At 44.5% G+C, this 26548-nt stretch overlaps 1 protein-coding gene across 2 annotated transcripts in view; it reads right to left on the bottom strand.

Moving 5' to 3' along the window:
• LOC118398759 (midasin-like) overlaps positions 1-26538 on the bottom strand; it is a 65538-nt gene extending 39000 nt beyond the window's left edge. For both annotated transcript variants that reach the window (XM_035794429.2, XM_052471129.1), the window contains exons 1-36: positions 26262-26538; positions 25689-25915; positions 25172-25396; positions 24858-24965; positions 24461-24653; positions 23998-24207; positions 19818-19949; positions 19590-19693; positions 19385-19499; positions 18906-19099; positions 17303-17384; positions 16730-16825; positions 16258-16370; positions 15577-15725; positions 15412-15472; positions 15080-15294; positions 12466-12569; positions 12219-12363; positions 11932-12028; positions 11625-11738; positions 11324-11471; positions 8310-8417; positions 8017-8168; positions 7056-7234; positions 6716-6924; positions 6346-6492; positions 6101-6242; positions 5630-5764; positions 3584-3722; positions 2735-2873; positions 2190-2320; positions 1862-2000; positions 1504-1633; positions 1003-1260; positions 604-801; positions 209-417 (exon numbers count right to left, since the gene is read on the bottom strand). In XM_035794429.2, coding sequence (XP_035650322.2) covers positions 209-417; positions 604-801; positions 1003-1260; positions 1504-1633; positions 1862-2000; positions 2190-2320; positions 2735-2873; positions 3584-3722; positions 5630-5764; positions 6101-6242; positions 6346-6492; positions 6716-6924; positions 7056-7234; positions 8017-8168; positions 8310-8417; positions 11324-11471; positions 11625-11738; positions 11932-12028; positions 12219-12363; positions 12466-12569; positions 15080-15294; positions 15412-15472; positions 15577-15725; positions 16258-16370; positions 16730-16825; positions 17303-17384; positions 18906-19099; positions 19385-19499; positions 19590-19693; positions 19818-19949; positions 23998-24207; positions 24461-24653; positions 24858-24965; positions 25172-25396; positions 25689-25915; positions 26262-26357 — 5343 coding nt within the window. In that variant the 5' untranslated portion in view covers positions 26358-26538. The remainder of the gene's footprint in view (positions 1-208; positions 418-603; positions 802-1002; positions 1261-1503; positions 1634-1861; positions 2001-2189; positions 2321-2734; positions 2874-3583; positions 3723-5629; positions 5765-6100; positions 6243-6345; positions 6493-6715; positions 6925-7055; positions 7235-8016; positions 8169-8309; positions 8418-11323; positions 11472-11624; positions 11739-11931; positions 12029-12218; positions 12364-12465; positions 12570-15079; positions 15295-15411; positions 15473-15576; positions 15726-16257; positions 16371-16729; positions 16826-17302; positions 17385-18905; positions 19100-19384; positions 19500-19589; positions 19694-19817; positions 19950-23997; positions 24208-24460; positions 24654-24857; positions 24966-25171; positions 25397-25688; positions 25916-26261) is intronic.
• Between the last annotated feature and the right edge of the window lie 10 nt (positions 26539-26548).

Genomic DNA, 26548 nt, shown 5'->3' with positions numbered 1-26548 from the left:
GCTGGAAATAAAGTGCCATCAAACCATGTGTTTGATATCATTCCACCTATCATGCTCCAGCCATTACCACAAGCCCGTCCTCCCCAATTAAGATGCCACCAACCTCCCGAGGTGTACACATGCAAATAAATAGTAATCCAGACAATAACATTCAACATTTGCATTATCATAGTAAAGAGCCCCAGTGAAAGTTTGAAAAGTTTCTTACAGTCTGCTCCGAGAGGTTGATCCTGACGAGGTGGTTCCCTGAAGCCTTTGCCAGGGCGGCCACCAGGCTGGTCTTGCCCACGCCAGGGGAGCCCTCCAGCAGCACAGGTCTCTGCAGCTTCAGGGCCCTCAGGAGCCTCTGGGCGTTAACTGCTGTTGTGCCTGCTGCTAGGGCATAGTCCGTCAGGCTCCTGCTCTCACTCTCCGGGCCTGGCAGAACACAGGAAACATTCAGTACCATTTTTACAAAAACAGATCCATTATAAACAACATGCTCTAGTCTAGTGTTGGGTTCTTAATGGCACCCTATTCCTTATATAGTGCACTATCTTTGACCAGGGTCCAATGGCCATTTGGGATGCTTCATGCTCTAATCTAGGATCAAAGTGTCCCCACCTGAGGAGATGTAGAAGGGGTCGATGCCAAAAAAGTCATCCCCCCACTGGGGCTCCCTGAGCAGGCTGGTGTCATAGACCCTCAGTGCATCTAGCATCTCCTGGTCCAGCTTGGTGATCCCACCCAGCTTGGTATGCAGGAATCTCAGACAGGCCCTGCGCGCCACAAGGGCGTTCTCCGCAGCAGATACTGTTGTCCCTGTGACATCCCAAGAAGGAGAGAAAGACGTGAGATCATGTGATTGTAGCACTGAGGCCTACTAAGCATCATGAAGCATCCTACACATGCACAACTTAGGAGTTTGGTGTCCTTACGAAAGCACCAGAACATCTGCGGTGTATTTCCACATCACTATCAACAACAAGCAGTGTACTGTGACCTAGTGTCCCGGTGTCTGACCTGAGCCGATGGCGTCCACGTAGACCAGGCACGCGGCGTGGATGAAGGCAGTGACCGTGTCCAGCCGGAGGTCCCACTCAGCCTCCTCCTCGCCCTCGTCCCCCATGGTCATGAAGCCGTCGGCGTCACGCTCACACACTAGGTTGAGGAAGTTGACCCAGGACAGGATGTCCCTGACGCTGACCACGCAGCGCCGCCCAAAGTCCTGGTTGGTCAGCCAGTCAATAAAGTCCAGCATGAGCTCCGCAATATCTCTTCCTGGGTTGGGGGTCAAAGGTCATAGTGAGAGATAGCTACAACAAGGAAGTACAATAGAAATGGATGAACGTAATAATACAGTGAGGTACGATGTGTACACATTTGAGACTAAGAACAACAAAAACTGAAGAGAAGTACACTCAAATTAGATATGTACAGGTAGGGAGACTATTCTAGCCTATCAAATGCTACTCCTAGATGAGGAGATGTGTTCTGTCTGTGGTGTGTGGAGGAGAGGAGTACCTTGGTGGTCATTGTCATCCAATGAGAGGCTGGTCCTCAGGTTGTGCTGGATGATCTGCACCAGGTCACTGCGGCTGTTACTCTGAGGGCACCAGATCTCTGTGAACCTGTTCCTCAGCGCAGGAGAGAGCTGGACACACACACACACACACACACACACACACACACACACACACACACACACACACACACACACACACAGAGAGAAATGTTAACAAGTTGGACTGATCATCTACATAACAAACAGAAGTGGCTGTGCCCCTGTATGTCCCCCCCAGAGGCAGGAATAGAATAGGATGTAGTTTTAGGGGCCGGTTTAGATTCTGGCCCTGCTGGTTCATCTGTTGAAATGGTTTACCTCTTTCTTGCCGAAGTCTCCTCCAGGGTTCATGGTGGCAACCAGGCGGAAGTTCTGCTCTGCTGTGATCAGCTCCACGTCATCGTCATCTCCACTTCCTTTCTCTGCCAACACCAGAGACTTCTCCGTCTCTAGGACACTGAACCAAATCAGAGCAGGGTCACAGGTCAACGATATCTAATGAAGTGTTATACGCTAACTATTGTGAGAAAGCGGCTCTATTACCATATCCACACTAGTATACCATTCAGAATGAAGTGATGTATTGGGCAGGGATTCTAAGCAGTACACTAGTGGGGATATTAGAACATAGTCAGTGTGTGTGTACCTGTTGAGTCTCTCCAGCACAGAGTCGTCAGCCAGGGAGATCTCATCCATAAGGAACACCCCCCCCTCTCTCATGGCCAGGACTAGGGGCCCGTCGTGCCACTCAAACAACCTGCCGTCCTCAGCATCCGCCTGTACCAACACACAAAGGGGGGTCAGTGGGACTGGCCATCTGTATCATATACTAAAATATAATTTTACTTTAAGCATTTTTTATTTGACTCAATTACTGTGAGTTTTAAAATTATGAAGAACCTTAATGCCTTATAAAGGGTTTATGAGGGTTTAGGGGCGGCAGGTATCCCAGTGGTTAGAGCATTGGACTGGTAACTGAAAGGTTGCAAGATCGAATCCCCGAGCTGACATGGTAAAAATCTGTCGTTCTGCCCCTGAACAAGGCAGTTAACCCACTGTTTCTAGGTAGTCATTGAAAATAAGAATTTGTTCTTAACTGACTTGCCTAAAGGTTAAAAAAAATATTTTAAAAAAGAGGGTTCATAATTTACAGTTCATTTAAATTGTGACCATTAACGGTGTAGTATCTACCTGGTGTGTCCCAGTATGTCTGACAGGACGCAGGCCCCCCAGGAAGTCAGACGTCTCCATGTGCAGGTGACAGTTGAGGGAGAAGAACTTCTGTCCGGCCAGCGCAGCAAACAGCTGGCAGATGGTGGTCTTACCACACCTGGGGGGAGGAGAAAGTATGTTCTAACTGATCTGTCTTTCTGGGGGTTTTGGCTAGTACGTTAGTGCAGGGGTTCCCAAACTTTTTTACTCAGGCCTCCTCTTCCAGCATTGGGGAAGATCCCTCGCCCAATCCGGGCGCACATCTACTTCCATGGGCACAAGCACTGTTCATGACACAAACTGTTCACACCCCTCTTGATGGTGGAGATAACATTTAGCAGGTTTACAGCTTATTTCCTGCAATTCCATACATTTTGTCATGTCTAATTTGATTCGAGTGACTCGAACATCTACAAAATCTACAGGCTAAACAACCTAGAAATGTTTGTCAGCTAAAATGTTAGCTGACACACTGATCAAGACATTTTTCTGACAAGTTAGAGCTAAATAGCTCTCTATGGTCTGCAATGACTGACATGACAATAGGAAAACTTATGCTGCAATACTCAATTTCAAAATTGCCCCTTGTGCATTATACTATGACAACTTTCAAGAGTAAGTTGAACACCAGACTGAGTTCCCCCCAGGGGGCGTGCCACAGTTTGGGAACCACTACGTTACTGTATTGGCTTCAAGAAGTGGACAGTTAGGAGAGCTTTGTCTTTCTGTAGTACGTAATAACCCATTCACTTCACCTACTGCTCGCTTTACAGATTTTATTGACAATTGGAGAGATTTCCACAATCAGGAACTTAGGATGAATCCTACCCAGTGTCTCCCACCAATAGAACAGACTCCCCGAAATGCAGGGCTCGTCCCACCAGCACGGCCAGTCTCCTCATCCCCCGCGTCCACACCACGTGACGGAACTCCTCAGGCACGCCCGCGAAGCTGTCCACGAACGGACCTGCCATTCACAATAAACCAGATTAACTCTGACACACTGGCCAATACAAATAGCCTAATAAACTTGATCAAAGTCATTAGCAGATAAGTATGTTACAAAGGGAGGTGGTATCATTCCAGAACAACACTACATGACGGACAATCCATCCACTTCACACTCAATATTCATGTTCACACTCCATTGACCCCACATAATGGGGAATAGTGATACACTGTACCTTGTTGTCTCAACAGCTAAAGTACATATTTATGTATGTGCAGCCAAGAGTTGTGAGGTTTCTCTCATTCCCTACATGCCCTTATAAGACACCATATTCACAATGAACATTCTCCATACCACATTCATCATTCCCCATTCATCTTGAACATTCTCCATACCACATTCATCTTGAACATTCTCAATACCACATTCATCTGGAACATTCACCATACCACATTCATCTGGAACATTCTCCATACCACATTCATCTGGAACATTCTCCATACCACATTCATCTTGAACATTCTCCATACCACATTCATCTTGAACATTCTCCATTCCACATTCATCTTGAACATTCTCCATTCCACATTCATCTTGAACATTCATCTTGAACATTCTCCATACCACATTCATCTTGAACATTCTCCATACCACATTCATGTTGAACATTCTCCATTCCACATTCATCTTGAACATTCTCCATACCACATTCATCTTGAACATTCTCCATACCACATTCATCTTGAACATTCTCAATACCACATTCATCTGGAACATTCACCATACCACATTCATCTGGAACATTCTCCATACCACATTCATCTTGAACATTCTCCATTCCACATTCATCTTGAACATTCTCCATTCCACATTCATCTTGAACATTCTCCATTCCACATTCATCTTGAACATTCTCCATTCCACATTCATCTTGAACATTCTCCATTCCACATTCATCTTGAACATTCTCCATTCCACATTCATCTTGAACATTCTCCATTCCACATTCATCTTGAACATTCTCCATTCCACATTCATCTTGAACATTCTCCATACCACATTCATCATTCTCCATTCCACATTCATCTTGAACATTCTCCATACCACATTCATCATTCTCCATACCACATTCATCTTGAACATTCCCCATACCACATTCATATTGAACATTCTCCATACTACATTCATGTTGAACATTCTCCATACCACATTCATGTTGAACATTCTCCATTCCACATTCATCTTGAACATTCTCCATTCCACATTCATCTGGAACATTCTCCATACCACATTCATCATTTTCCATACCACATTCATCTTGAACATTCTCCATACCACATTCATATTGAACATTCTCCATACCACATTCATATTGAACATTCTCCATTCCACATTCATCTTGAACATTCTCCATTCCACATTCATCTGGAACATTCTCCATACCACATTCATCATTTTCCATACCACATTCATCTTGAACATTCTCCATACCACATTCATATTGAACATTCTCCATACCACATTCATATTGAACATTCTCCATACCACATTCATATTGAACATTCTCCATACCACATTCATGTTGAACATTCTCCATACCACATTCATGTTGAACATTCTCCATTCCACATTCATATTGAACATGCTCCATTCCACATTCATATTTAACATGCTCCATTCCACATTCATATTGAACATTCTCCATACCACGTTCATATTGAACATTCTCCATACCACATTCATCATTCCACATTCTGTATTGTGACAGAACAGTTGTAGTCACAGTAGTGCTTTCCTGTATTGTTGACACACTCCCCCAATATGAACTGTTTGTGAGTGAGCAGGGTCATGCACACAGTTGGGTCGGGGGCAAAAGGGCATGTTGGTGTGTGTGTGTGTGTGAGAGAGAACCAGGCTCTACTTACTAAACTGTGTGGTGAGTTGTTGCTCTGAGAACAGGGTGTCAGAGTTCACCGTCCTCTTGAAGTGTTTCTCCAGGATGGACTGGATAGTGGAGGCCTCCTCTGGCTTCCTGACCCGCCCAGCCAGCAGCATGAACCCTGAGACACACACACACACACACACACACACACACACACACACACACACACACACACACACACACACACACACACACACACACACACACACACACACACACACACACACACACACACACACACACACACACACACACACACACACACACACACACACTTCAACAATCCTAAATACTTAGGTGAAAATACATTACCATTGAAGTGAAGTAGAACATGATTTTACACATAAGTCACACTGAAAAACAACAAACAGAGAAAGCAATAGAGACAAAAGCAGATGATAGTTTGTCGTATAAGATGGGACAAAATTGCTGCTGTGATCCTATTGGGCCTTACCGTCATCAGCCAAATGCTGCAGCCAATCGCGGGAGGCATCTGTCTGCTCCTCCAGCCGATAGCGGTCAGCCCAGCGGAAGAGATCTCTCAGGGTGATGAAGCCATGTTTCCCAGCAAACACTGTAGATCCCCTGCGAAGAGACTACACACACACACAGTGAGTTATAAAATTAGAACACACCATTACCTTATTGCCATTGGCAATGAGTTAACATATGAAAGGAGATTAAATATGAGACTGTCACCTGGAGATCCTGCATGACTTTGACCAGCTTGGAGCAGTAGGATGGAGGAAGACTACATCTCTGGCAGAGGATGGTCTCTAGCTCATCACTAGGCAACTCGTCAAAGTGAAGCTCCACAAAACGATTCCTGAAGGCCCTGGACAGCACCTGAGGGGAGAGAAATTATATTGCACTCGCTGAGACTTGGTCTACCAAACTACACTTTCATCACCATCCTAATTCCTGTGCCCGAAGGAACAGATCCCATGGTACTCAATGAGCGTAGAAAATGTGTGCTTGCTTGTCTTGCACTATTTATGGCTGTGAAATAACCAAACTACACTATCCCAATATAATCCTAATAACCCACTATGGCCAGAGTCACACGTACCTTTCTGCCTCCGTAGAGACCAGGAGGATTCTGGGTAGCAAACAGCATGAATCGGGGGTGCGCTTTGATCACTTCCTGTGTCTCTGCGACAAACAGCTCCCTGTTGTCGTCCAGCAGTCTGTTGAGGGCCTCCAGGACGTCAGTAGGGGCCAAGTTCAACTCATCCAGAATAATCCAGTATCCTTTCCTCATGGCGTCAATCAGAACGCCTACAGGTGAAACATACAGAGACACACATGCAGAGGCACACACACAAAACGAAGACATTACACCGTGATCATGAACAGAACAGTCTGTGTGAGACACTGACTGCAGGGCTACAGTGGAGAACTTGCCGTACCCTCTTTGAAGATCAGCTTGCCCTTGCCGTCAGAAGAGTAGCAGCCAATGTACTCCTGGATGTCTGTGTGCTCGTGGTTGTTGATCCTGACACACTGGTTCCCCGTGGCCGCTGCTATCCACCTGACCAGGCTGGTCTTTCCCACCGAGGTCTCACCTTGGATCAGGACGGGGTGGCTCCTGAAGAACAAACAAATATAAAATATTTCTAGTAGAGCCGGTTCGTGTCTGTGTTTCAATGTGCACTTAGTGGAAGAGGAATTGGCTGACCTCAAGTGTAGAGGTCATGGATTTGTCCCAAATGGCACCCTTTCCCTAGTGCACTACTAGGGTGCCATTTGGGACGCTGACTATGTCCAGAGAAGAAGGGCAGAGAAACAACCAAGTACTTACTGGGGACGACTGACCTGTGGTGAGGTCGTGTAGAATTGACCTGTGGTGAGGTTGTGTAGAATTGGGTAGTGTCTGTTTTTAGCTGTGTTTCAATTGTGCAATTGATTTTCCTTGGACTGAAGTGGGGAGGTCATGTATGCATCCCTAATGGCACCCTATTCCCAAGTGCACAAATTCTGACCAGAGCCTAGGGATTAGTGCACTGTGTAGGGAATAGGGTGCCATTTGGGACACAGCCCATGTTACCAGATAAGACTAAATTAACCTCGTAATGAAGGACAGAGAAACAATTGAGCACTGGGAACGATTGACCTGTGGTGAGGTCATGGCAACTACTCTCTACCACGACAACAGCAGCAGCAACGTGGGAAAGTCATGTCATCTTTATGGCAGCAGTGATGACACAACCAATATTAGCCAATACAACTCATGTGACGCTCATTGTGCCAGCAACAGGTTGACGATACAACAGACAGTGGCTACTAGGACTGTACCACAGGTATTGACTAGGTTGACTGATAGATCCAGGGGGACGGGGGACAGCAGAAAGGGGAGCTCAGTTTTCCTACCCAGCAGACACCACTCTGGCCAGGTCACGCAGGTTAAGCTTGACGGAGGTGGTGAGGATGTAGCTGGGGTCCAGAGCCGGCTCCATCTCCCCCTGGGATACCCAGTAGCCCTCCATCTGAATGCAGGGCCGCCCCGTGGGCTCCGGGATGGGCTGTGGGGAAACACAGGGAGAACCATGTCTACTGAGGAATCTCATATTGAGGAATTATTAAGCTTCTTCTTAATTATCCATCGATCTCAATGAATACAAATATGGAATCAATAAAGTCATATTACAGGCCTGCAGTATTACCTGCTTCAGACACTTGATGTTTCCCCCCATGATGTGTTGACACACCAGTTTCTGGACCATTGGATGGGAGCTGCGGTCCAGCTGGGTAAGGAAACTCAAACAGAAGCCCTGGAAAAAGAGACCGATGGAGAATCAGGTCACATCTGAACCCATTTTCCAATCAATGAAGTTACTAAGGATATCAATATACAGTGCATTCAGGAAACTATTCAGACCCCGACTTTTTCCACATTTTTTTTTAACATGACAGCCTTATTCTAAAATGGATTAAATATTCCCCCATCAATCTACACACAATAACCTATACAGACAAGCCAAAAACTGGTTTAGAATTTTTTGCAAATGCATTAAAAAAAAGAAAATCACATCAACATAAGTATTCAGACCCTTTAGCCTTTACTTTAGTATTCAGACCCTTTAGCCTTTACTTTAGTATTCAGACCCTTTAGCCTTTACTTTAGTATTCAGACCCTTTAGCCTTTACTTTAGTATTCAGACCCTTTAGCCTTTACTTTAGTATTCAGACCCTTTAGCCTTTACTTTAGTATTCAGACCCTTTAGCCTTTACTTTAGTATTCAGACCCTTTAGCCTTTACTTTAGTATTCAGACCCTTTACTTTGTTTTAGCACCTTTGGCAGCGATTACATCCTTGAATCGTCATTGATATGACGCTACAAGCTTTGCACACCTGCATTTAGGGAGTTTCTCCCATTCTTCCCTGCAGATCCTCTCAAGCGCTGTCAGGTTTGATGAGCAGCATAGCTGTACAGCTATTTTCAGGTCTCTCAAGAAATGTTTGATCTGGTTCAAGTCCGGGCTCTGGCTGGGCCACTCAAGGACATTCAGAGACTTGTCCAGGCGCCACACCTGCGTTGTCTTGGCTGTGTGCTGAGGGTCGTTGTCCTGTTGGAACGTGAACCTCCACCTCAGTCTGAGGTCCTGAGCAGGTTTTCATTAAGGATCTCTGTGTACTTTGCTATGTTCATCTTTCTCTCAATCTTGACTAGACTCCCAGTCCCCACAACATGATGCTGCCACATTTACATTTACATTACATTTAAGTCATTTAGCAGACGCTCTTATCCAGAGCGACTTACAAATTGGTGCATTCACCTTATGACATCCAGTGGAACAGCCACTTTACAATAGTGCATCTAAATCTTTTAAGGGGGGTGAGAAGGATTACTTTATCCTATCCTAGGTATTCCTTAAAGAGGTGGGGTTTCAGGTGTCTCCGGAAGGTGGTGATTGACTCCGCTGTCCTGGCGTCGTGAGGGAGTTTGTTCCACCATTGGGGGCCAGAGCAGCGAACAGTTTTGACTGGGCTGAGCGGGAACTGTACTTCCTCAGTGGTAGGGAGGCGAGCAGGCCAGAGGTGGATGAACGCAGTGCCCTTGTTTGGGTGTAGGGCCTGATCAGAGCCTGGAGATACCGAGGTGCCGTTCCCTCACAGCTCCGTAGGCAAGCACCATGGTCTTGTAGCGGATGCGAGCTTCAACTGGAAGCCAGTGGAGAGAGCGGAGGAGCGGGGTGACGTGAGAGAACTTGGGAAGGTTGAACACCAGACGGGCTGCGGCGTTCTGGATGAGTTGTAGGGGTTTAATGGCACAGGCAGGGAGCCCAGCCAACAGCGAGTTGCAGTAATCCAGACGGGAGATGACAAGTGCCTGGATTAGGACCTGCGCCGCTTCCTGTGTGAGGCAGGGTCGTACTCTGCGGATGTTGTAGAGCATGAACCTACAGGAACGGGCCACCGCCTTGATGTTAGTTGAGAACGACAGGGTGTTGTCCAGGATCACGCCAAGGTTCTTAGCGCTCTGGGAGGAGGACACAATGGAGTTGTCAACCGTGATGGCGAGATCATGGAACGGGCAGTCCTTCCCCGGGAGGAAGAGCAGCTCCGTCTTGCCGAGGTTCAGCTTGAGGTGGTGATCCGTCATCCACACTGATATGTCTGCCAGACATGCAGAGATGCGATTCGCCACCTGGTCATCAGAAGGGGGTGGCCACCACCAATGCTTCACCGTAGAGATGGTGCCACATTTCCTCCAGATGTGATGCTTGGCATTCAGGCCAAAGAGTTCAATCTTGGTTTCATCAGACCAGAGAATCTTGTTTCTCATGGTCTGAGAGTCCTTTAGTTACCTTTTGGCAAACTCCAAGCAGGCTGTCATGTGTCTTTTACTGAGTAGTGGCTTATGTATGGCCACTCTACCATAAAGGCCTGATTGGTGGAGTGTTGCAGAGATGGGAGAACTTTCCAGAAGGGCAACCATCTCCACAGAGGAACTCTGGAGCTCTGTCCAAGTGACCATTGGGTTCTTTGTCACATCCCTGACCAAGGCCCTTCTCCTCCGATTACTCAGTTTTGCCAGGCAGACAGCTCTAGGGAGAGTCTTGGTGGTTCCAAACTTCTTGCATTTAAGAATGGAGGCCACTGTGCTCTTGGGGACCTTAACTGCTGCAGAAATGTTTTGGTACCCTTCCCCAGATCTGTGCCTCGACACAATCCTGTCTCGGAGCTCACAATGACTTCAACATCATGACTTGGTTTTTATTCTGACATACATGGCCAACTGCGTGACCTTATATAGACAGGTGTGTGCCTTTCCAAATGATGTCCAATCAATTGAATTTGCCACAGGTGGACTCCAATCAAGTTGTAGAAACAATGGATGCAAAGGATGATCAATGGAAACAGGATGCACCTGAGCTCAATTTAAGAGTCTCACAGCAAAGGGTCTGAATACTTGTGTAAATAAGGTTGTTGTTGTTGTTGTTTATTTTGAATAAATTAGCAAAAATAAATAAAAATCTGTTTTTGTTTTGCCATTATGGGTATTGTGTGTAGATTGATGAGATGTTTTGTTTTAATCAATTTGAGAATAAAGCTGTAACGTAACAAAATGTGGAAAAAGTCAAGGGGCCTGAATAATTTCCGAATGCACTGTATGCTTATTTAGTCAATATAAAGGATGTAGAAATCAATGCTGGGAGAGCTCTGGCCTCCTACCTCGTAGAGAGAGCGCTGGACGCTGTAGCAGGGGTTGGCTGCCACATACTTCAGTGCCCTGCAGAGGGTACGCAGGCTGTAGTGGGGATGGTGTCCAGTCCCGTCCACCAGTTTGGAGGTAGCCTCCTTACGTACCGTCAGGTAAAAGCTGCAGCAGCAAATACAGATTTTTAATTAAAATATATCAATTAATCAATCAAATCAGCAATCAATATGACATGACATTCAATGTGACTTTGTGGAAACTTGATGAGCCATGTGATGCATATGACTGAGGACAGTATGTAATCTGACCCCTGACCTTATAATCCCGTTGATGACGTTCTTATTGGGGTTCAGGCCTTTCAGGTAGTCAGACACCAGGATGCGCAGGTCTCCCTCATTCTCCAGCTCCTCCACATACAGCTCAGTGAACCTGGGAAAGAAAGAGAGCAGCATGTCAAACCACAGCTAGTTGGGCCACCAGATCCCGAACAGCTAGTTGGGCTGCCAGATCCCGAACAGCTTGTTGGGCTGCCAGATCCTGATAAGGTAGTAGGTTTGCCAGTATGCTCATAAGTTAAAGACATTTCAGTCAAACTCCAGGCCAGCTCAGCCCATGTTCTAACCTGTTCCGAATGCCCAGGGGCAGGTTCCTCTTCCCCACGTCAGTCGCTGGGTTCATGCAGGCAAAGAGGCGGAAGTCTGGATGGCGAACCAGGGGCTCTGTACAAAAAAAAAAAAAAAACATTTTTAATTCCAGTAGCAGCATCAAAGTGATCATATTTCCAAGGTCATAATCAGTTAATACCTTTATGACCAAAGCCATGACAATAACAATATGCAATTTATTACATGTAATGCAACAGTGATATAAAGTGTTATAACATGCTATGGAGAGCAGTGGGCGCCTCACCAGTGTCTCCGCGGTCCAGCAGCACCAGAGAGCCGGCGGTGCCTTCCAGCAGGCCACCCAGACACTCCAGAGTCTCTGCTGCAGCCAGGTTCATCTCATCCAGCAGGATCCACTCTCCCTTCTTCACCGCCTGGGCCAGAGTCCCCTGTAGAGACACACACAGTTTAAAATCACAGCAGGTTGGTGGTCAACAGGGATATGTAGTGTGTGTGTGTGTGAGAGAGAGACAATTTAGGTAAACCTTTACCTCTACAAAGGCAAAGACCAGTGCGGTCTCACAGGCTCTGATCTGCTGCTGTGTCTGAGCCAGCCTCACGGCCAGGGTTTCCCACTGCTCCTGCAGCAAGGCGGCTGGGGAAACCAGCACACAAAAAACAGACTGAGAACAGCCTAAGGCAACACTCACATTTCTGTCACAGTGAGAGTAGGAGTAAGCTATTCAAGACAAGAAGGAATGAAGGTACTTCTTTTGGTTGTTTTCCAAATGGCAACACTATTATCTATATGATGCACTACAGTGCCTTCCAAAAGTATTCACACCCCTTAATTTTTTCCACATTCAGTTATGCTACAGTCTGGATTTAAAATTAATTAAAGTTAATGTACTCTGTGTGCAATAATAGTGTTTAACATGATTTTTGAATGACTACCTCATCTTTGTACCTCACATATTCAATTATCTGTAAGGTCCCTCTGTCAAGCAGTGAATTTCAAGCACAGATTCGACCACAAAGACCATGGAGGTTTTAAAGAAGGACAACTGTATTTTAAAAAGCACTTTGAACTTGAAGTTATTACACTTTGGAAGGTGTATCAAAACACCCAGTCACTACAAAGATACAGCCGTCCTTCCTAGCTCAGTTGCCGGAGAGGAAGGAAACCGCTCAGGGATTTCACCATGAGGCCAAATCCAGAATTTAAATGGCAGCGATATGAGAAAACTGAGGATGGATCAACAACATTGTAGTTACTCCACAAAACTAACCTAATTAACAGAGTGAAAAGAAGGAAGCCTGCACAGAATAAAAATATTCAAAACATGCCTCCTGTGTGCAACAAGGCACGAATTAAGGACAATAACCTAAAATACAAGGCCAAATCTACTCTGGAGTTGCTTACCAAGACAGTGAATGTTCCTCAGTGGCCGACTTACAGTTTTGACTTAAAATATACAGTTGAAGTCGGAGGTTTACATACACCTTAGCCAAATATATTTAAACTCAGTGTTTCACAATTCCTGACATTTAATTCGAGTACAAATTCCCTGTCTTAGGTCAGTTAGGATCACCACTTTATTTTAAGAATGTGAAGGAGATGATTTATTTCAGCTTTTATTTCTTTCATCACATTCCCAGTCAGGTTGCAAGCCTCCCTCTTTTTCCTCCAAACATAACGAAGGTCATTATGGCCAACAGTTCTATTTTTGTTTCATCAGACCAGAAGACATTCCTCCAAAAAGTACGATCTTTGTCCCCATGTGCAGTTGCAAACCGTAGTCTGGCTTTTTTATGGCGGATTTGGATCCTCGCTGAGCGGCCTATCAGGTTACTTTTGTACCTGTTTCTACCAGCATCTTCACAAGGTCCTTTGCTGTTGTTCTGGGATTGATTTGCACTTTTCACACCAAAGTACGTTCATCTCCAGGAGGCAGAACGCGTCTCCTTCCGGAGCGGTATGACGGCTGCGTGGTCCCACGCGGTATAACAGCTGTGTGGTCCCATGCCGTTTATACTTCCGTACTATTGTTTGTACAGATTAATGTGGTACTTTCAGGCATTTGGAAATTGCTCCCAAGGATGAACCAGACTTGTGGAAGTCTACAATTTTGTTTCTGAGGTCTTGGCTGATTGCTTTTGATTTTCCCATGATGTCAAGCAAAGAGGCACTGAGTTTGAAGGTAGGCCTTGAAATACCCACAGGTACACCTCCAATTGACTCAAATGATGTCAATTGGCCTATCAGAAGCTTCTAAAGCCATGACATCATGTTATGTAATTTACCAAGCTGTTTCAAGGCACAGTCAATTTAGTGTATGTAAACTTCTGACCCACTGGAATTGTGATACAGTGAATAAGTGAAATAATCTGTCTGTAAACAATTGTTGGAAAATGCACAAAGTAGATGTCCTAACCAACTTGCCAAAACTCTAGTTTGTTATCAAGAAATTTGCAGAGTGGTTGAAAAACGAGTTTTAATTAACCTAAGTGTATGTAAACTTCCAACTTCAACTGTACCTGAAAATCTAGAGAACAAAAAAAAATCAAGAACTGAAAATGGTTGTCAAGCAATCATCAACAACCAATTTGACAGAGCTTGATTAAGTTTAAAAAGAATAAATGGGCAGATGTTGTACAATCCAGTTGTGGAAAATTCTTTGAGACTTACCCAGAAAGATTCACAACTGTAATCACTGCCAAAGGTGCTTCTACAGTATTGACTCAGGGGTGTGAATATTTATGTGAATAATGTTCTAACATTTCTAAAAACATGTTTTCACTGTCACTATGGGGTATTGTACGCAGATAAAAACATTATTTAAAAAAATTCATAAATTCTGAATTCAGGCACCACAAATGTGGAATAAGTCAAGGGTTATGAAAACTTTCTGAAGCCATTTTTTTTATTTTACCTTTATTTAACTAGGCAAGTCAGTTAAGAACAAATTCTTATTGTCAATGACGGCCTAGGAACAGTGGGTTCAGGGGCAGAACGACAGATTTGTACCTTGTCAGCTCAGGGGTTTGAACTTGCAACCTTCCGGTTTCTAGTCCAACGCTCTAACCACTAGGCTACCATGCCGCCCATTAGGGAATAGGGTGTCATTTGGGGATGCCAACAATATCTAAAGAGTGTGGTGGTACCATTGTTTTTTTCCTGCAGCTCCGACTTGCTGAGGGCCGACTTGCAAACGTGGTCCATGAGCTTAAGGAGGTCCTGCCAGCGCTTGCCTCTGAAGCAGGTCTGTACGTGGCCCAGGAAGGTCAGGTTCTGCTTGCGGGAGTACGTCTGGGAGAACACGTCCTCGAAGGCCTCACGCAGGGGTAGCAGGATCAGCTTGTGGTCCACTGGTTTATACCTTAGATCAGGGAAGGGAATATGCCTACTCAGTACCAATGCAGGCCAGGGTAATATCCCTGTCTGAATATGCTGGTATAGGTGTAAGTTCATACAAGAAAAGGACTAATTCCCTTACCCTCCTAGCAGGTCAGCTGTATCACTCTGCTGGTTCATATTCACCACCCGTAACCTGTGTCCTAGAGAGGGAGCGAGAGAGAAGGGGAACATAGGTGTTGGTTAGTGGGTACCCACTATACCATGTTGTCTGAGAGAAGCTTTCTGGCAGAGTGCTGCGTCTCACCAGTGATTCCAGCCAGGTACTGCACAGTGGATGTCTTGCCCGTGCCCGTCTCTCCGACCAACAGAATGGGCTCGCCCTGGGTAACACACACTGCTAGCTGTTCCAAAAGCACTGCAGAGGGCCGCGTGGCAGCAAATGTCTGCTTCTCACTGTGCACATTGAGATACACATAGGTTAGGTTACACTTTTACTCAAATTTTATCTACAACAATTTCAACATGCATATACTTGAAACCAGGTCAAAATATCTATTAATAATACATTCATCAACAAATATACTTTTTTGTTCCCCCCCAATTGTAGATTTCCAAAGGTGCCTTTCTGCTGTAGGGTTTTTGATTTTAGTCATATGCTGAGGACTGGAATATTTGTTGGTTTATCAAAGTGTGTAGTTAGGGATCAATTCAATGTTTATTCAATCAACCAGCGGGAGTCTATTTGGCTGGGTAAGTGTTGGGCCTGGCAAAGCGACAGTAACGTCCATATGGTCTAAACAGACAGGTTACGGGCACAGACTGGCAGGGCTGACAGGCTGACTCAGTGTGTTCCATAAGCGACAGCTGCCAGGCAAATATCGGACTACTAACCCTTATGTGGCCGAGTACTTAATTGACTTTAACAAATTGCGGTACATCAGATGGCAACTAATTCGATTTAGGGTCACACATTTCGCTGACTTACTTGCAGATGCGGACCACTTCGTTCTGCTTCCGTTCCAGGGTCACTCTGCCCACCAAGGCCTCCAGCTCTGTGACAGAGATGCCAGGCTGGTACATCTGGCAGAAATGTGCAGCCTGAGAGGCAAACGACCATAGAAATAAGAATTAATAGAATGGCTTGGAAGTTCTAACCTTAGAAATAAGAATTAATTCATGTATTCTGATTTCTATGCACACAACCATCATGTCAACAGTCAACAACCATCACCATGTCTGAGTCCAATAAAGCACACGTGGCAAATGGCACTCAAAGGGCTCTGGTCAAAAGTAGTGCCCTATATAGGGAATAGAGTGCCATTTGGGACTAGCTCTATGTCAGGAGACTGTAGATCATACATCATGTCTTAAAGTACGACAAACTTGTACATCAGTACTGAACTGGTTTTGATATACTGTCAGCAGAGGCCCATCATTTCCAGTGATGCTGGACTTGCCTTCTCTTTGGAGATGTTGAGCTTGCTCCCGATGACCTCAGCCATGCACAGCCTCCTCTCTGGTCGGGATAGCATAGCTGTAAAGCAGTCTAGGGCCTAAAAGGGGGGAAAGCCGCAAAACAGTATAGCTAACAAGAGCATTCTTTTTTTGGGCGGCAAATTGTTAAAAGTTTCTGACACTGTTACAGCTACATTGATTTTCCATTCAAATATGGATTGTGCTAACTCAATGAATCTATTCGCAGTCCATACTAAACTAGCTTTGTTCAACCAACCCAATCCACAGTCAGTTCTGGTTCAGGAGGCTAACCCTAAAGAGCCATGAAAAAAGTGTTGAACACATCGAGCCCTATTACAGCTAAAGGATTTTCCATCCTAACATAGATTAGGTAATAACCTTAACAGAGTCTAACCTTGCCAGTTCTACATAGCCACAGAGTTCTAAGAGACAAGTTCAGAATTATCCGTGGTGAACAACAGTTCAAGCCCGAAAGCTTCTTTAACATAGTAAACAATGGCAGGAGGGTGACAACATTGCAATGACAGCCTGTGCTGCTGTGACTCGAGGCTCACCTCTAAGAAGACATGTTGAGCGGTGGCAGACGAGGTGCTGTCAAAGTTACTGCTGATCCTATCACACCATTTCAGCAGGTCTCTGTAAAATATAGAGTAGAGGTTACATAAGGGCTCTCCAACCCTGTTCCTGGAGAGCTACCCTCCTGTAGGTTCACTCCAACCCTGTTCCTGGGGAGCTACCCTCCTGTAGGTTTACACTCCAACCCTGTTCCTGGAGAGCTACCCTCCTGTAGGTTTTCACTCCAACCCTGTTCCTGGAGAGCTACCCTCCTGTAGGTTTTCACTCCAACCACAGTTGTAACTAACCTGATTCACTTTATCAACCACTATATTATTAGAATCAGGTGCGCTAGATTAAGGTTGGAGTGAAAATCTACAGGACGGTTACTCTCCAGGAACAGGGTTGAAGAGCCCTGGGTTACATAAATATGGCAATGATAAACAGAGGAGTTGGTTTAAGGACATACAGATTTAGGACCAGGTTAAGTTTTCCATTAATGATTAGAGAAAAGATTCAGCTGAGAAACAGTTGATCCAATAGGGCTGTCCTGACCTACATTCTGTCCTGACCTACATAAGAGCTTAGCAGGCCAGGTTGCAAACTCAAATGAAAACAACATTCAGTATGTACATTAACTGCAGTGATGCATGCAGCTCTAAAATTATAATTATCCAAGTGGCCCACAGCGGCGTATGGAACAACATGCTCACATTTTGATTTTACACCTCCTAAGGAAAAGCCCTGAGCCCAACACGTACACACAGGTATTCCCAGTATGAACTCTTACAAATGGGTGAAAAACAAGTGGCCTCCACAAAATGAGAGGATCAGGTCTGAACTGGTTACCTAATGATAAGGGATGTCCTGGTGTAACGTCTAGCATCTGTGGATCCAGCTCTATAGAAAAGAACGGTCCAATCGATGGGCCATCGAGCGCAGGCAGCAGCACCCAGTGGAAAGCTAATTAAAGTCCCGAGGGCTAGCTGCCTGGTCATTTCATCTCCCAGTGGGCCAGTGCAGATCCTAATGTAAACCCCACAACCCACCTCTGCTCTAGGACGCATGTGTTGGGATGGATGGGGCCGCTGGGTTTACCTGTATCTGGGGCTTGACCATTACTGTAGATCTGAGCAGCTAGGGAATCATGACAATGAGTTCATCACCAGTTCATACTGGCAGAGAGACAGTGTCATCTTTCAATGCAGCAGAAAAAATATTGTATATAGACACCTATGGTGGGAATCAGATAAACCATGAGAACTGAGCATGAATAAATGGCTCATTGCTACAAAATGAGACAGAAAAGCTAAAGGTAAATAAAAGGGGGGAGCTGAAAATAAGAGCATATATTTTTATTGTATTTAACTAGGTGAGTCAGTTAAGAACAAATTCTTATTAACACTGACGGCCTACCAAAAGGCCTCCTGCGAGGATGGGGTCCTGGGATTAAAAATAAACACAATATGTATACACATCAACACACACACACACATCACAACAAGAGAGACAACACAACATAAAGGGAGACCTAAGACAACAAAATAGCAATGCAGCAACACATGACAACACAGCATGGTAGCAGCCATAGCATGCCATTACCTCAGTGACAGTCCCCTCCCCTCCAGGGATGTGGTCTTGTCCTCCAGCCTGTGATGAGACACCTCTGGTGCATGAATACAGTCTGTGTGGCCCAGTGCCACCGGGTCAGGGTGCCTCTCTCCAGTCAGCTGGCAGTAGATGTCGAGGAGGCGCTCCACCACAACCGTTAGGTTAGGGTACCGGTTCACCAGCACCTGCACAGGCAAAGAACAACAGTTAAAGAGAGATTTAAAGAGAATTAAAACAATGTTTCAATTGCAAATTATATCCAAGTTTCCAAAGGCAAAGAACAACACGACTGTTAGCTTCAGGAACTTCATTTGTAAGATACAACTGGTTATAAAGTACAGTGCGATTAGGATTCTGTAGTACATCATGCTAGAAAAAAAACACACTTGAAACAGAGGATACACTGGTCATTTTATAGACCACAGGGAATTGATGTGGACTCCATTGGATCATGTCCTCAGTCGTCTCACCTTCTTCAGTTCCTCTCGTGCCATGTTTCCAATCTGTAGTTTAGTCCAGTACTTGTCCAAGAGAGCTGCGTGGGTGTTCTGTGGCCTGTACCAGCCTCCGGCACTGTGGAACATTCTACAGATACACACAAACATCACAGTTATTTTCTGTGTAAAAGGAGGATGATATTCATTGGGTCACACTTGGGCCACATGACATTCTTACCTTCTCGTAGCAAAGAATTGGAAGCCTGGAGCCACTTCAATGCAGTCCTCCCGTCCTGGGATCATCAGCTGTTTATTCTCCATCAAGGGAAGGAGTACAGATATCTGAAAGGCATACAACTCATTTGATAAAATACCTTGTAGCCTTGAACCTACTACTACAGTAATAACTACATTAACAGGTCACTTCATGTAATTCCATGCGTGATTCAGCTGTGCAAAAACCCACCACGTCCAGAGGAGCATGGTCAATGTCCTCCAACAGAATCCAATGTCCTTTAGAGACAGCCTGTGTCAGGGAACCTGGCTGCCATACAAACTTCCCTGGGATATCAGTACAGCGATACATCCCAAGCAACATCTGCAATAAAGCAGCAAAGAGATTAGATCATTCCTATCAACCGTTCAAAAACAGTAGAATGCGCTCAGAGGACGACACTAGAGTTCCAGGAAAAATAGAAAGTACCAGTCAAAAGTTTGGACACACCTACTCATTCAAGGGTTTCTTTATTTTTACTATTTTCTAGATAGTAGAATAATAGTGAAGACATCAAAACTATGAAATAATACAAGTACTAGTAACCAATAAAGTGTTAAACAAATCAAAATATATTGTATGAGATTCTTCAAAGCAGCCACCCTTTGCCTTGATGACAGCTTTACACACACTTGGCATTCTCTCAACCAGCTTCACCTGGAATGCTTTTCCAAAAAAGTATTGAAAAGTCTTGAAGGAGTTCCCACATATGCTGAGCACTTGGCTGACTGCTTTTCTTTCACTCTGCGGTCCAACTCATTCCAAACAGTCTCAGTTGAGTTGAGGTTAGGGGATTGTGGAGGCCAGGTCATCTGATGCAGCACTCCATCACACTCCTTCTTGGTCAAATAGCCCTTACACAGCCTGGAAGTGTGTTGGGTCATTGTCCTGTTGAAAACAAATGAAAGTCCCACGAAGCGCAAACCAGATGGGATGGCGTATCGATGCAGAATACTGTGGTAGCCATACTGGTTAAGTGTGCCTTCAATTCTAAATAAATCTCTGACAGTGTCACCAGCAAAGCACCCCCACACCACCTCCCCTATGCTTCACGGTGGGAACCACACATGCAGAGATCATCCATTCACCTACTCTGCGTCTCACAAAGACACAGTGGTTGGAACTAAAAATCTCAAGTTTGGACTCAGACCAAAAGTACAGATTTCCATTGGTGTAATGTCCATTGCTGGTGTTTCTTGGCCCAAGCAAGTCTCTTCTTCTTATTGGTGTCCTTTAGTCATGGTTTCTTTGCAGCAATTTGACCATGAAGTCCTGATTCACGCAGTCTCCTCCAAACATTTGATGTTGAGAGTTGTCTGTTACTTGAACTCTGTGAAGTATGTATTTGGGCCGCAATTTCTGAGGCAGTTAACTCTAATGAACTTTAAAAAAAAAAATTATTTCACCTTTATTAACCAGGTAGGCTAGTTGAGAACAAGTTCTCATTTGCAACTGCGACCTGGCCAAGATAAAGCATAGCAGTGTGAACAGACAACACAGAGTTACACATGGAGTAAACAATTAACAAGTTAATAACACAGTAGAAAAAAAAGAGTCTATATACATTGTGTGCAAAAGGCATGAGGAGGTAGGCAAATAATTACAATTTTGCAGATTAACACTGGAGTGATAAATGATCAGATGGTCATGTACAGGTAGAGATATTGGTGTGCAAAAGAGCAGAAAAGTAAATAAATATAAACTGTATGGGGATGAGGTAGGTAAAACTGGGTGGGCTATTTACCGATAGACTATGTACAGCTGCAGCGATCGGTTAGCTGCTCAGATAGCAGATGTTTGAAGTTGGTGAGGGAGATAAAAGTCTCCAACTTCAGCGATTTTTGCAATTCGTTCCAGTCATAGGCAGCAGAGAACTGGAACGAAAGGCGGCCAAATGAGGTGTTGGCTTTACGGATGATCAGTGAGATACACCTGCTGGAGCGCGTGCTACGGGTGGGTGTTGCCATCGTGACCAGTGAACTGAGATAAGGCAGAGCTTTACCTAGCATGGACTTGTAAATGACCTGGAGCCAGTGGGTCTGGCGATGAATATGTAGCAGGGCCAGCCGACTAGAGCATACAGGTCGCAGTGGTGGGTGGTATAAGGTGCTTTAGTAACAAAACGGATGGCACTGTGATAAATTGCATCCAGTTTGCTGAGTAGAGTCCTCTGCAGTAGAGGTAACTCTGGGTCTTCCTTTCCTGTGGCAGTCCTCATGAGATCCAGTTTTATCAAAGAGCTTGATGGTTTTTGCGACTGCGCTTGAAGAAACTTGAAAAGTTCTTGAAATGTTCCGGATTAACTGACCTGCATGTCTTAAAGTAATGATGGTCTGTTATTTTGCTTTGTTTATTTGAGCTGCTCTTGCCATAATATGGACATGGTCTTTTACTAAATAGGGATATCTTCTGTATAGCACCCCTACCGTGCCACAACAACTGATTGGCTCAAATGCATTAAGCAGAAAATCAATTATTTAAAAAAGTACACATGTTAATTGAAAGCACTTCATGAAGCTAGTAGAGATAATGCCAAAAGTGTGCAAAGCTGTCATCAAGGCAAAGGGTGGCTACTTTGAAGAAGCTCAAATATAAAATACTATTTTGGTTACTACATGATTGATGATACATATGGGGTGGCAGGTAGCCAAGTGGTTAGAGCACTGGGCCAGTAACCGAAAGGTTGCTAGATCATATCCCCGAGCAGACAAGGTAAAATCTGTTGTTCTGCCCCTGAAAAAGGCAGTTAACCCACTGTTCCTAGAACATCATTGAAAATTTGATCTTAACTGATTTGCCTAGATAAAGGTTTTTTAAATTGTATTTTATGATTCCACGTGTTATTTCATAGTTTTAATGTCTTCACTATTATTCTACAATGTAGAAAACAGTAAAGATAAAGAAAAACAATTGAATGAGTAGGTACAGTTGAAGTCGAAAGTTTACATACACCTTAACCAAATACATCTAAACTCAGTTTCACAATTCCTGACATTTAATCAGAGTAAAAATTCCCTGTCTTAGATCAATTAGGATCACCACTTTATTTTAAGAATGTGAAATGTCAGAATAATAGTAGAGAGAATGATTTATTTAAGCTATTAAAAATCTTTCATCACATTCCCAGTGGGTCAGAAGTTTACATACACTCAATTAGTATTTGGTAGCATTGCCGTTAAATTGTTCAACTCGGGTCAAACATTTTGGGTAGCCTTCCACAAGCTTCCCACAATAAATTGGGTGAATTTTGGCCCATTCCTCCTGACAGATCTGGTGTAATGGAGTCAGGTTTGTAGGCCTCCTTGCTCACACACACACAGTTCTTCAGTTCTGCCCCTCCTGCAGCAAAGCACCCCCACAACATGATGCTGCCATCCCAGTGCTTCACGTTTGGGATGGTGTTCTTCGGGATGCAAGCCTCCCCCTTTTTCCTCCAAACATAACAATGGTCATTACGGCCAAACCGTTATATTTTTGTTTCATCAGACCAGAGGACATTTCTCCAAAATGTACGATATTTGTCCCTATATATAGTTGCAAACTGTAGGCTGGCTTTTTTCTGGTGGTTTTGAAGCAGTGGCTTCTTCCTTGCTGAGCGCCCTTTCAGGTTATATCGATATAGGACTCGTTTTACTGTGGACATAGATACATTTGTACCTGTTTCCGCCAGCATCTTCACATGGTCCTTTGCTGTTGTTCTGGGATTTATTTGCACTTTTAGCACCAAAGTACGTACATCTCTAGGAGACAGAACGCGTATCCTTCCTGAGCAGTATGACGGCAGCGTGGTCCCATGGTGTTTATACCTGCGTACTATTGTTTGTACAGATGAATGTGGTACCTTCAGGCATTTGGACATTTCTCCCAAGGATGAACCAGACTTGTGGTCTACAACGTTTTTTTCTGAGGTCTTGGCTGATTGCTTTTGATTTTCCCATGATGTCAAGCAAAGAGGCACTGAGTTTGAAGATAGGCCTTGAAATACATCCACAGGTACACCTCCAATTGACTCACATTATGTCAATTAGCCTATCAGAGGTCTCTAAAGCCATTTCCAAGCTGTTTCAAGGCACAGTCAACTTAGCGTATGTAAACTTCTGACCCACTGGAATTTTGATACAATGAATTATAAGTGAAATAATCTGTCTGTAAACAATTATTGGAAAAATTACTTGTGTAATGCACAAAGTAGATGTCCTAACCGACTTGCCAAAACTATAGTTTGTTAACAAGAAATTTGTGGAGTGGTTGAAAAACGAGTTTTAATGACTCCAACCTAAGTGTATGTAACCTTCCGACTTCAACTGAATGTCTAAACTTTTGACTGGTACTGTATATTTTATAGATTGCTACATTGGATCACTGCACTTACTTTGCTGTCAGTTTGATCCCCAAGTTGAACTTTGAGAATCTCTGGTGTTTTGGTATGTCCGGTCACTGCAGCCAAGAATTCCACCAGGGCTGTTTTACCACATCCAATGGGCCCTTCCAAAAGAACAGCCTTCTGGGATGCCACAGCCATGGCCAGTCTCCGCAGGTTGCGGCAGGTTGAGTCCACTAGCACCAGATGTTTTAGGTTACCCTAGAGTTAGTAAGAGAACAAATGTAATGCCACCTATCAAATCAACACCACTGATGTAGTTTGAACCATATATTCCATAGTCTTTCACAAACAATCAATCTCTAAATCTAAGCAGGAAGTCGTTAGACTGGCTACCAGTCTGTTTCTGCTCTCCTGCCAACTACTAATGGAATTGCCATGCCAAATAGCTTGCCAATAACAATGGAGTAGGCAAAAGCACAAACAGATCTGGGACCACGATAGGAAGTCTTACCTGCTCTGTCTGTTTTGGGGCGATCCTAGGTAATACCACCCCACAGACAGCCACCACGGTCTGGGACAGGTCCTCTGACACCACCTGGCCCCGGGTGAACTTGTTCACCTTCTCCTGGCGCCACATTACAGTGCCCTGGTTAGCAAGCACCAGGGCCTTCTCTACCTCCAACTGCTGAGTCTCCTCCAGTGACCTGTGTGTTTATAAGCCGATAAAAGCAAAGGTTATAAACTGAACATTGTATTCATATCTGCAATCTGTGAAGACATGCAAGTCTTCGTTTGAGTTTACAATGTGTGCATTATAATAACATGCAAAAAACTTTATTCATCCATCTCAATCAACGTCCACCAATCTTCAACAGTGTTCAAAATCAGTCGAATAGAAATGCACATACTTTATCTTCATGTGCAGAATCTCATCACTCGACAGCACCTTTCTCAAGAAGATGGTTTTCTGATTATCAGTCATGTGAGACACCAGAGCCAGACACTGGGCAGTGTAACTAAACGGGAAAGAATCCAGAAGATCACTAAGCTTGACTTCATATGAATACAGACAGCTGTAAAAACATCAATCAAAGCATCCAGCCTGTTTCTGTAGCGCGAGGCAGCTTGATGTACAAGTACACTCCTGGACAGGACGCTAGTCTGTCGTAGGGCCTGAGAGAGAATAGATACTGAGGGAATGGTAGTCAAGGTAGATACACACCCTCGAACCATGACGTCGCTGGTGAGTAGCTGAGACACGCAGGCACTCCAGTCCCAGAGGACTCGGAACTTGGTACAGTCACTCTGGAGGAAGCGGAGAGTAGCGCCCATCAAGTCCCGCAGTTTCATCCTCCTGGGGCCGTACTGGACAGACGAGGACTCTTCACTGGTGAAGAAGAGCCTCTGGAACACTGGAGGGGCATCATTGAAGTACCTCGCAGCAAACCTGACAATGAGGAAAGTGCAACAGAGGTTATTAGAAGTAGTGGTTGATGTGGGCCAGTGCTGATCGGTAGTAGAGATTATTTTCTACTGCTTGAATACTGGCCTTTCTCATAGAATACTAATAATAATCCTCGAAAATACAAACCCTGACAGAGTAAAATATAAAGTGAGTATTGGCAGTTTTTTCATGGCACTTCAAGCCCTTAGAAGATAATGGAAAAAATAGCTTGTGTTTATGAAGAGTTTTTCCATCATGTCTAATGATCAGTGATCATGCAGGGTTCACTACTTACGCCTGTGCATCAGGACTGACACCGAGGAGTTTGCTAAGCGCCACACACAGGCGCTCGTGGAGATCATGGTTGATCCTGCCATCTGCTTTAATCCTCTCTGCGTTCCTCTCCAGCAGGTCAAGGATCAGGGGCCGGAGGTGGCGGGCGAGAAGCAGAGTATAGTCCTTCTCCAACAGAAGCTGAGCCAAACAAGCCAGAATGCACTGTCTGTCCTGCTGGCTCCATATCTACAGACAGAAAGACATATCAGGGGTAAGTCAAGATTGACATTTGAATTCATTAGGACATGCCAGGCAACTATAGGCATGGGTGGGCTATGTCTCCAATCTGAAGGGAGATCCATCAATGTCATGTAAATAGCGTTCTGAGCAAAATTGTAATTAGATCACGTTTGCATTTATTAAGATGGGGGTGTAGGTGCAGTGCAATTGTTTGGATTGTAAATAGACAAATGCATATTTAAGAGGGTGGAATATGCACGTGCACATATAGGGTGCATCACTTATCAATAGGTCAAAACAAACATATAACACACTATTGTGTTTGTAACACATACGGAGAAATGTATCTTACCTGTTTTGCTAAATACTTGCTGAGTTCGTTGTGACTTTTGTCAATATGTCTGGATATGGTACCCAGTGATGACAGGCTCAATTCTAAATTTTCCATCGTACCATTAGTCGTTTAGGCAAGAGAGATGCACAGCGAAATTTGCGATAATCGATAAAGACTGTAATGTGTTGTTATATTCTTCGTTGACCAAATCGTGAGGTGCATCACTTGCTTGTCTGTCTGTCTAGATTGTATCACAACACAGTAAGCACGTTCCCGTCACTGTTAAAATCCAGTCCACATGTGAG

Source organism: Oncorhynchus keta, chromosome 19, assembly GCF_023373465.1.
Source record: "Oncorhynchus keta strain PuntledgeMale-10-30-2019 chromosome 19, Oket_V2, whole genome shotgun sequence".
NCBI lineage: Eukaryota > Metazoa > Chordata > Actinopteri > Salmoniformes > Salmonidae > Oncorhynchus > Oncorhynchus keta.
The sequence above is the reverse complement of the archived record's forward strand: the minus strand, read 5'-3'. Positions and strand labels throughout refer to the sequence as shown.